Source organism: Leucopleurus acutus (assembly GCF_964270905.1).
Source record: "Leucopleurus acutus genome assembly, chromosome: 7".
In the NCBI taxonomy this organism is placed as follows: Eukaryota; Metazoa; Chordata; class Mammalia; order Artiodactyla; family Delphinidae; genus Leucopleurus; species Leucopleurus acutus.
In genome coordinates this window covers 106115636-106127780 of record NC_139150.1, presented here as the reverse complement: position 1 = coordinate 106127780, position 12145 = coordinate 106115636, and the positions used below count along the sequence as shown (strand labels likewise).

At 36.8% G+C, this 12145-nt stretch overlaps 1 protein-coding gene across 2 annotated transcripts in view; it reads left to right on the top strand.

The window, feature by feature from the left end:
* INTS9 (integrator complex subunit 9) overlaps positions 1 to 12145 on the top strand; it is a 109923-nt gene that overhangs the window by 20335 nt on the left and 77443 nt on the right. For both annotated transcript variants that reach the window (XM_082842628.1, XM_082842627.1), the window contains exon 2: positions 11501 to 11628. In XM_082842628.1, the coding sequence (XP_082698754.1) occupies positions 11501 to 11628 (128 nt within the window). The remainder of the gene's footprint in view (positions 1 to 11500; positions 11629 to 12145) is intronic.

Genomic DNA, 12145 nt, shown 5'->3' with positions numbered 1-12145 from the left:
TATGTGCCTCTTTTCTGGACTGTTTATTTCTTTTCCATTGGTCCATTACCTATCTTAGTGCAACATTCTACTGTTAATTACATTATAGTAAGTTGTAATACCAGAAAACTTAAATCCTCTCTAATCATTGTTCTTTAATATTTTTTAGCTAATCATAGCCCTTGACTCTTTCATATGATTTTTTTTTAATTTTATTTATTTATTTATTTTTGGCTGTGTTGGGTCTTCATTTCTGTGCGTGGGCTTTCTCTAGTTGCGGCGAGCGGTGGCCACTCTTCATCGTGGTGCACGGGCCTCTCACTATCGCGGCCTCTCTTGTTGCGGAGCACAAGCTCCAGATGCGCAAGCTCAGTAGTTGTGGCTCAGGGGCCTAGTTGCTCTGTGGCATGTGGGATCTTCCCAGACCAGGGCTCGAACCCGTGTTCCCTGCATTGGCAGGCAGATTCTCAACCACTGCGCCACCAGGGAAGCCCTCATATGATTCTTAATTTCCATAAAAAGTAAATTAGTGAGAACTGATTTTTTTTTTTTTTTTAGTAGAGAGATTTATTTTAAGGAATAGGCTCACTTCACGTATAACGTAAGAACCTTACAACGGTGTACTTCCAAGTCCTCTCTCCCATTCTTTGTGCTGTGGTGCTCACACATTTTATTTTTATACATGTTATAAATTCCACAATATGTTGTTACCATTTTTCCTTTAGACAGTTAATTATGTTTTTAAACAATTTTTAAAAGAAAAGTAGCTTTTTATATTTTCTTTTATTTTCACCACTTTCAGAGTTCTTCACTTTTTTTATAGATTCTATTATAATATTCCTTCTTTCTAAAGAACTTCCTTAACATTTTTGTAACAGAGTCTGTTGGCAATGAATTCTCTCACCTTTTATTTGTCTCAGAGTCTCTTTTTTTCAGCTAAGTTTCCCTTTGTTTTTTACCTTTTTTCTTCCAGTTTTAATGAGATATAATTAACATACAGCACTGTATCAGTTTAAGGTGTACAGCATCATGATTTAACTTACATATATCACAAGATGATGACCACAGTAAATTTAGTGAACACTGATTATTTCATATAGGTATAAAATTAAAGAAATAGAAAATTTTTTTTCCTTGTGATGAGAACTCTTAGGATTTACTCTCTTATCAGCTTTCATATATAACATAGAGCAGTGTTAATTATATTTATCATGTTATACATTATATTCCTAGTACTTACCTATCTTATAACTGGAAATTTGTACCTTTTGACCACCTTCATCCAATTCCTCCTCCCCCCACCCCAACCTCTGGTAACCACAGATTTGATCTCTTTTTCTATGAGTTTGTTTGTTTGTTTGTTTTGAAGTATAATTGACATATAACTAGTAGTTCCCATTACACAACATAGTGATTCAGTATTTCTATATATTTCAAAATGATCACCATGATAAGTCTAGTACCATCTGTCACCATACAAAGATATTATATAATTATTGATTATATTCTCCACACTGTATATTTCAAACCCATGACTCATTAATTTTGCATCTGGAAGTTTGAACCTCTTAATCTCTCTTACCTATTTATTTCTATTTTTAACAAGAGTTTATTTTCCTTTCCAATTAACATTATTTTTAAGGAGAGTTTTATAGGTTTTTAAAAGTTTTTATGTGATTTTATACTTCTCTTTTATTTTATGATACATTTAATTTTTTGCCATATGAATGGTATTCTCATTTTAATTCTTATTACTTTTACTGATCGTTCATGGCTGGCATGTAAGAACTCAATTTTTGTACATTGATTTTTTTCTATCTAGCAGTCTTGATGAACTCTCCTATTAGTTGTAATAGGTTTCCTTCAGAATGTCTTCTAATAATATCATCTGTGGACAGTGACATTTTATTTCTCCACTTCTAATCATTTTATCCTTTATTTTTCTTGTCTTATTGCATTATATATCATTTCCAGTATAGTATTAAATTTAAGCAGTCATAGTGGGTATCCTTTTGTTCTTGACGTTGAGGGAACTGTTTCTTATGCTACATCATCAACTATGATGTAGGATTTGGTTAGAACCCTTTATCAGATTAAAGAAATATTTTTCTATTTATAGTTTGGTAAGAGTTTTTGCCTTTGAATTGATGTTGAGTTTTTTAAATACATTTTTGGAATCTTTTAAGATTTGTTTTTCCCTGTATTCATTTATGTGTGAATTATGCTGATAGGTTTTCTAATGTTGTGCCAGGAAGCAAAAGCATTACATAAAAATCAATTTGCTAGACATATCTTTTTAATGTTATATTTGAATCAGAAAGAACCAAAGTCTATTCCACTGCCAGAGAGAAAAGAAAACTGAACCTCTTTTCTCTGCTCATAGGTCTCCACAGTGAATATATGTGTTGATTAAATAGAAAAAGGAGAAAAATAGGAAAAAAATGTGATGTCATTTACAACTTACTTCATTAACACTCTTACCTGTAAAAAAGTTCCTTTATGGTGTGTACAATTCTCCTGAACAAGATTCAACAGCTTTCGGCATTAACTCAACCTAAAGGTTATAGGTTACATTACAGATATTTAAAGGTAGTTTCAGCAGTAAAACTGCTTTAGAGTGAGAGAATCTTATCACCTTTTTGTTTGTTTCTTTCTTTTTTTGAATGGAAGGGAAAACACAACAAAAGAAAATTACTGCTTATGATGGATTGCAGACATATTTAATAATTTAATCTTTGCTTTACCTTATATTAGCCAGCTAACTAATTTTCTTTGTTCACTAGCTTATAAATTCAGTCTATATTCTTATCAACTCAAAGTATGGCCTTTTAGAGCACATCATCTCTGCAAATTTTTCTTAGTCTCTGACAATTCCTTTCTCTCTGTAGCATAGCATGCTGTGGTGGTGAAGTGTACTCTCTCTGGATCTCATTCGCCTGGGTTCAAGTCCTGGCACAGCCTTTACAGCTTTGGGACCTCATAATTTCTGTGCTTCATTTTTTTCCTCTGTAAAATGGGAATATAGTTCCTACCTCATAGCATTCCTGGGAGGATTAAAGGAATTAAATGTAAAGTTCTTGCAGAGTGCCTGACATTTAATAAATACCATATCATAATAACTATGTATATTATAATTATTTTAAATAAGACTAGGAAAGAGAAGAACATATATGATGTTTTAGTCCATGGTTCTTTCTGCAAAAGACAGACTTAAATATTTCTCAAAGGCAACTCACTAAAATTAAATTTGCCATATGATGAAATTGCCAAATTTACCAAATGTACTAACTTGCCAAATTCTTTATTTTTTATTTTTTTTATGAGATATAGTTGATTTGCCAAATTCTTGTGTTGTTGTTTTGTGGTTTGTGGTTGTGGTGGTTTTTTTTCCTGAAGTTTACAGTAATTCATACTGCTTTTGAAGATTTCTGTGAGGCTGGATTGGCTGGTTGTCATTTTGTGTTCATAGCAGCTTTTTAAGTGTTAGATTTGCTGAAATCTGAGGTCATAATATGAGTCTTCTTAGTAATCGTTGTAATATTCAGAAACACATTTCAAAATCAGTAACCAGAAACCCCCAAGAGCTACGTATGAAAGGAGTATTAGAAAAATACCATTTGCTTGCTTAAGAGGTCAATAAGGAAGATTGTCTGTGCAAGGAGCTTGTGCCGGTGCTTTGAGAGTGTGAAAGTCTGATTTGTATGCTCCCCTATAAGTACGAATATTCAAGCTGAGAAATCAACTTAAAGATTGATCTCAAGATACTTCTTGGGGACCTGCCTCGACCTGTTCTACATAGAATTCCCACAGATGTAGCCCCACCAAAGATGGGCTCACCATCCAGAATTTTAAAACAACAGTAATGAAAGCCACCATGAGTTAGAATCAGCAAACATAACCAGACTCCCAAGAACTTCAGACAATTGTACAATCTGATGGAGAGTCTAAAATTAAAACGTTAAAATGATCAAAGACATATACGAAGATATCAAACCTATGAAAAGAGCAAGATGCTCGTTGTTTTTTTTTGTTTTGTTTTGTTTTTTGCGGTACACGGGCCTCTCACTGTTGTGGCCTCTCCCGTTGCGGAGCACAGGCTCCGGACGCGCAGGCCCAGCGGCCATGGCTCACGGGCCCAGCCGCTCCGTGGCATGTGGGATCTTCCCATACCGGGGCACGAACCCGTGTCCCCTGCATCGGCAGGCGGACTCTCAACCACTGCGCCACCAGGGAAGCCCAAGATGCTAATTTTTAAAGAGAACTTCTAGAAATGAAAAGCAGTCATTGAAAAGTTGAGTTAAATAGCAGACTTGACACCAATAAGAAAGAATTAGCAAATTCAGATAGAGCTGAGGAAAGTATCCAGAATGCACTGTACAGGGCTATAAAAGCAAAATATGAAAGGATAATTTAGTTACAGAGACAGAGAGTAAAATGAAACATTACAATGAGTATTTAATAGGCATTCCACTAGTAGAAACTAGAAAGAATGGAGGAGAAATCGTATTCAAGATGATAATGACTGACAGTGTTTTTCACAGTTGTCAAAGATGAGTCTTTATATGTTAAAAGTATAATCCCCCCCCAAAAAAAGAAAGTCATGCCAATGTATATCTTAATGAAAGATCAAAACATCAATGGCAAATAGATTTTAATAGCAACCTATAAGGGATTACCAGTTAGACTGGCAGCAGATTTCTCATCAGCTATGATAGATGCCAGAAGACAGTTGGATTAGTATTTTTACCGTTCTAAGGTAACTTGCTACCCTATAATTCCACCACCATCACTGTTGAGAAGTAAATTCAAAATTAAGAAATTTCCAGACTAATAATGACTAAGAGTTTACATTTTGAACACCATTTAAAGGAAGTAGACTAAAGGATGTATTTCAGGAAAAAGGGAATTGAACCCAAGAAATGGGATACAAGAAGGATTGGTGAACAAATAAATTGGTTAAAATGATAGTAAATAATCATTAACTGTGAAAAATAATGTAAAATAATTCATTGACTCTACAGTACTATTGTTAGGACATATCTTTCTTTTATTTACATAGCACTGAGGGAAAAAGCAACACTGAGAATTGAACCATGACAAGTTGCTTTAATGATGGTGTTGATCAGTACATAAATCTGTTACACAAACTTCTCTTTCTGGGCTTCCCTGGTGGCACAGTGGTTGAGAGTCTGCCTGCCAATGCAAGGGACACAGGTTCAGGGGACACAGGTTCGTGCCCCTGTCCGGGAAGATCCCACATGCCGTGGAGCAGCTGGGCCCGTGAGTCATGGCCGCTGAGCCTGTGCGTCCGGATCCTGTGCTCCGCAACAGGAGAGGCCACAACAGTGAGAGGCCCGCGTACCGCAAAAAAAAAAAAAAAAAACTTCTCTTTCCTTTTAAATTTCTTTTATCCACTCCAAGGAATTTGGCAGTTGCCTTCATGTGCATTGCTTCAAATGTGATAGGGAATCCTTTTGTACATATCTTGGTTACGGACCATAGCAAAGTTTCATCTATTTGTAAATAGCTTCCATAGTAGAAAAAAATCAACAACAACTAAAATTCAAGAACTCAAGAAATAACAGGATAACAATATTGTTGAGAAATACAGAGGTAACTAGAAGAAGTAGCTGTAAGAGTCAAAAGTAGTTGCCTCTCAAATTGGTGATTCATTTTTAACTGTGTGTGTATATGTGTAAAATTTCATTTAAAAAAACAGAAGACTGGACTTCCCTGGTGGCGCAGTGGTTGAGAGTCCGCCTGCCGATGCAGGGGACACGGGTTCGTGCCCCGGTCCGGGAAGATCCCACATGCCACGGTGCGGCTAGGCCCGTGAGCCACGGCCGCTGAGCCTGCGCGTCCGGAGCCTGTGCTCCGCAACGGGAGAGGCCACAACAGTGAGAGGCCCACGTACCGCAAAAAAAAAAAAAAAGAAGACTGTTGACTGAAGGAAAAATTGGTATAGCTATATTATTTAGAAATAAATCTAGAAATAGATTTTAAGACAAAGAGCATTACATAATGTTAAACCATGCACTAGTATTAATCCTAACCATTATGTACCTAGCAATATAGCCTCAAGGTGTATAAAGCAAAATATGACAGAATTACAAGAAGAAATTGCCAGTTTCTTCTCTCCTAAGACTCAAAGTAGGTAAGGATATAGGAGATTTAGATAAGATAATAAACTTAATCTGCTCTGTATACAACAATTAGATTATATATTTCCAATTTTCATGCACACTGGATCATTTGTAAAAATCAGCTATTCGCAGTGTACAGACTTACAAAGCAAGTTTCAATAAATATCAAAAAAGTATTATAAAATCTGTTCCCTGCCCACAAGAAAATTAGAAATCAGTAACCAAAAGATAACCATTTCCACCTTTATATTTGGAAGTTAAACCAAACACACACACACACACAACACACAGTTCTTTTGTAGCTCAAAGTAGAAATCACAATAAAAATTTCATTGTATTTAGAAATGGGTAAATTGAAAACACAATGTAAACTTGTAAAATATATCCAGAGCATCACTTACAGGGCTATCTGTAACCTGAATGCATATTTTAATCAGCTACACATCTAACTGCAGAAATTTAAAAAGCATAACAGATAAAACTTGAAATAGAACAATAAGACTCAGAGCAGAAATTAAATAGAAATTGAAAAGCAAACATATTTATGTTAATGATAATTGACTTGTTGGTTATGAGCTAAAGGAATACAACATTTTAAACTGTAAAGGAAGAAAAAATAAAAGAGAAAGCAGTGCATTGCACCTGACTCAGAGAAATGTTATTGTATAGTAAAAATGGCAGCATTCACTAAATATATAGATTAAATGTAGCTTCCATTTACATCCTTAGAAAAACTTTTTTTTAGAATTGAAATCTAGTCATTCTAGCTTATTTTCAAATATTACAAAGTAAAAACTTTACAGCATTGAGGTGAAAACGAAAAACAAAAAACCAGTGGACAGAATAGAGATTTCAGAAATATATTCAAACTACTAAAGGACTCAGGTGTTGAAAACCAAGGATAAGTTAAAGGCGAAAGGAGTTGCCTTTAATGAATTCTGCAAGAACATTTAGGAAAATGGACTCATGTTTTTGTCCCAGTTGTGCATAAGAGATCATTTTAGGACTATTTATGAAAACAGTATTTTCAGAGATCAGATTGGTTTGTCAACATAATAGCTATTCCTCAGAAGTGTGTCAGTATCAAAAGGAAAGCAACAGGGCTTCCCTAGTGGCGCAGTGGTTCAGAATCTGCCTGCCAATGCAGGGGACACAGGTTCGAGCCCTGGTCTGGGAAGATCCCACATGCCGTGGAGCAACTGGGCCCGTGAGCCACAATTACTGAGCCTGCGCGTCTGGAGCCTGTGCTCCGCAACAACAGAGGCCACGATAGTGAGAGGCCTGCGTACCACGATGAAGAGTGGCCCCCGCTTGCCACAACTAGAGAAAGCCCATGCACAGAAACGAAGACCCAACACAGCCATAAATAAATAAATAAATACATTTTTTTAAAAAAAGGAAAGCAACAAAGAGAAAGGCAGAATATGGATAGTTGTTAAATCTGAGTAATGGGAGTTTACTGTACTAATTTTGCTTACCTGTATGTTTGAAATTTTCCATAATAAAACTTTTTTAAATGAAAGTAAGAGAATGAGAAATATATGTACTAAGTATAACTGATAAAAATTTTTACCCAAAAAATATAAACAGTGCTTATATATGTTAATCATATATAAGTTCTGAAACCAGATTTATTCAGTGGTAAAAAGAAATCAGCAGGCACATGAGGAAATACAGATAATAAATTATTACACAGAAAAATCTGCTGCTTTGTTATTAAGTAGAAATAAAATTAACATGAAAGCACTGCTGTGTGCTTATTAAGCTAGAAAAAATAAAAATTGTAAAACCTTATGTTGGCTACAATATTCGCTTCTGTACTCAGTAGTAACTGTATCTTCCTGGAGGGAAAACTAGCAATAGAAAAATATTTGTAAAATTATTCATTCCCTTTACCTAGTCTTATGGGATACACAGATGTCTAAAACATTAGTGAATGCCACACAGAATAGAATTTCTTCTCTAAAATCCTGTAAACTTAGGTGCCCCCCCCAAAAAAATATTTAGGTGACCTCTTCAGCCTCTTAATGATTTTATAACTATAGCAACCATGAGCACATACTGTGTGTCAGGTTCTGTATCTTTTCATTTAGTCCTCACAACTTTAGGAGGGTAGCTTCTATTACTGCATCCTGCAGATAAGGAAGCTCAATCTTGGCGAAGTTAAGTAACTTTCCCCAAATCACACGGTAGTGAGCACAACCGAGATTTGAGCCTAGGCAGTCTTACTTCAAACTCCCTGCTTTAAATCATTGCTTCAAACTGCCTCTCAAAATTAATTCATTTATCAAGTAGTTGATTTCCTGTTTAGGGCCATTTAATTGCTCCTAGATAGCTGCTACTAACATGTACTAACATTATAGAGGCATTTTGGTGTAGATTCTAGATGGTTTTGACCATAATGCTGATGGGAATAAGCAGTGAAACAGATCTTCTGCTATATTCCTGATGACATTGTAAATAGGCACAGCCTTTTTTGGAAAGCATTTTGGCAGCATATTTCAAAAGCCATAAAATGCTCATATTTTTTGACCTAGTTAATGCCACTTCTGGGAATCCTCTGAAGAAACAGTCCAATATGGAAAAAGCCTTGAGCACTAAAGTTATCACCACAGCCATGTTTGTAATAAAGCAACTGAAAGCAGCCCTAAATGTTCAACAGTAAGAGAATAATTAAACAAGTGATGGTATATTTACTTAGGCAGCCAATAAAATGAAGTGATATGCAACATAGACAAAACACAGCCATGAATCTTAAAAGCAGCATACAGAGCAATAGGTGCACCAAAATTATAGCTTTTACAAATATGAAAAAAGACAGGGACTGTAGAAATGCTGTGGGTAATATTTTTCTTTCTGGTATTTTTCAAATTTTCTGTCATATTTATTTCTAATTGCAAAATTAAAATCACACGATTACTTAATGTTTTTGTGTATTAGTCCCTACCTCTCGCTAGATTATAATCTGCTTGGTGACTGTAGGCAGCATATTAGAAACGTGCAAAGAGTACCACTGGAGCCAGGGAAACTTCGGGAACCTTGCCAGGTGCCTCATTTACTGATGACAGTTACTCTGTGTCTCAGCAGACTGAGTTGACCCACAAAGTGAGCAGTGCACTTTGGGAAGCACAAGTGGGATCTATGGAGTCAGGAGACCTTGCTGTGTGTCTTTGGCTCTCTCTTCTCAGACAAGCCCTTCAAACTGTGTAAAACTCAATTTCCTGATCCATAAAATTGGAGCTAGTGAGATCAAGGTCTGGCGCTCTTTCAGTAGACGCTCTGAAAATGTTTCTCCCATTCAGTCATGGCCCTTATAAAGTGTTCCTCACCTTTCTTTATCCTTGGACGATAAGAGCAAATGTGAAGTCTGTTGGCTAACTTCCTTTGCCTGAAATCTTTTGAGCAGAAGCTTTTACATGTCCATCTTCTGTCTTCTGCTGCAATTTGTTATCCATGATTTAAAGATGAAGATAAAAAAGATTTTGTCATTCAGTGTGACTGGATAAATTTTCAGTTTTGTTTTAATCATATTTTTTTTTCTGATTATAAAAGCATGGTAAATGCTCATTGTCAAATGTTTGGAAAATGCAGAAAACTGAAAGGAGAAAATTACACCATAATCTTTAAACCCAGAAATAACCATTATATACATTTCATTTATTTTCTTTTTAGGTTTTTCTGAGTATCTGATTTTCTTCTTTATAAAGGGGAAATGTAGGAAAGTCCTCTGTCATGTTTGGGGCAGGTTTAACAGGGTGCTTTGTGTTCATTTTGAGATAGTTTTTCTTTAACAAATACGTAATTCTTAGATAAGGATAAAGACCAAGCTAGCAATAGGGAACCAGATGGAGAAGGGTGGGGTAGGAATAGCTCTGCTTTGATTAGTAGGAAAATTTTTCCCGTAGTTCTGATACCTATCAAAGAATGAACTTAGGTAAAGAATAATTACCCAAATCATGCTTCCTGGACTTTTTAGTATTTTTTTTGTTACTGTTTTCATTGTAAGTAACCATGTACCCTTTCAGGCCATGAGTTGTGAATTATGGATTGGGAAATATAATTATCTTTCACAAACTTGGAATAAAGAAGCTCGCAAGGGACTTCCCTGGCAGTCCAGTGGGTAGGGCTCTGTGCTTCCAGTGAGGGGCTATGAGTTCGATCCCTGCTCGGGGAACTAAGATCCCACAAGCCATGCAGTGCAGCCAAAAAAGAAGGTTGCAAAATACTCACAATTTCTTGGCTCCTGACCTTTTAGAACCTGCAGTTTTAAAAACTCATCAGTTCCTGTAATGTCTTCTGGAGAAAACTAGGAAATTTATCGAGTGACAGAACCAATGAGCAACGAAGACTTGGCGTGCGCTGCGGTGGCCGTGTGGGGGCAAGCACTGATGTCGCGCTACCCTGACTTGTGCTTAAATCCGAAAGAATGTGTCTGTCAGGAGATGGGAACCATTGACCCCTCCATCTTCTGGGCTTTGCTGTTCAAGGGAGGCTTCTACGGAATGAAGAAGAGAGAAGTGGGAGAAAAGGTCTTTTCTCTCTTCTTTCATTCATTGTCTTCAGAACAGCAGTCGAATTATGAAAGGTGACACAGGGTCCATCCCATGTAAATAATTTTCAGTGTGGCGTATCTGTCATCCCCACTCCATTGAGGAGGACCTGAGGGATGTTTGAGGTCAGTGTGCTGGTTTGCTTCATCACTCCCCTTTGAATACGCCTTTGTGGCTTGTGCCCCTTTGACTTCTGAGGACTGCGGCCACAGGCAAGAGGCTCTTGATTGGTTGGGAATGGGTGTCCCTCACTCCTGCCTAGTGTCTGCATGTCAGGGAAGTCACTTGTCCTTTGGAGTCATTTCTTCTGACAAGGCTGAGCCATCACCGCCTTACTGATGCTTGTTTGTTAACCCTTCCCAAGCATTTCCTCTTGGAGGAAAGTCACCCGACTTATTTACAGAGGAGCAAACCTAACCTGTAGCACAGTTTGAGGTTCCAGCTTAGAATTTTATTGACTTTACACAGTACTTAGGTCTGACAGGATAGTGAGAATTTGCAAGTGTCATTTGAGAGTGGAGCAGAAAACTACAGCCAGGAAACCTTCTGTTTAGAATAACCTTGGCCCCTCCAAAACTCTACTTGCCTGAGATGTAAGTTGGTACCCTGCGAAGAACTGGGTATGATCTGAGATTTTTGAGGATGCTGAGTGCTAGGGGAAGGGTATCCAGCACTGTAAAGGGAGGAAGCCATATAGAAAGTTAGCTGAATTTACACAGTGCTCTAATGAGAGAAGATGATCAGCTTTATTTAATTCACTTTATTTTTTAGGCTTTTTCTGTAACTGATTATTGACAAAAGTGATTTGTTTGTTTGTTTGTTTTTCAGTATTGCCTGTCAGGGCACCCAACCTTACCATGCAATGTGCTCAAATTCAAATCAACCACCATTATGCTGGACTGTGGACTGGACATGACTTCCACCCTCAATTTCCTTCCTTTGCCACTTGTTCAAAGGTATGTGCTGATGCATCCGAGACAAAATGAGCTTTGGTTTGCTGAAAAATGGTACACAATAGCATCAAGATGACCACTACCTTGTGTGTTGTCCTAAGTTTACTTTGTTCCCTTAAAAATGTTCTTCATCAAAATAATTTCCTTTGGCTGGGTTGATGGAAAGTGTTGTATTGATTTATTGATTGACTTCTTTATTATAACTTCTTCTGAGCTTCTGTTAAATGTTCCTGCAACTACTCAGTGCAAGTGAGGTCATATATATTTCATCTTTCTTGCTAATTCATGTAGGAGCTGATAAATGGTCAACTGATGAGCCCCACGAATTGAATTTTAGAATCATTTAACTGCCTTTGCAGGGACTTGACATCATAGAGCCTGACATTTCTTTTTGATAGGTATCTATGCATTATTTTCATACTAGTCAGCTGTAGATATCATAGAATCTTACATGAAGCCGAAGTCCATGTCTTAAAGTAGACAGATTACCCCAGGCCTACAGGCAGCACTGTTTACTCTT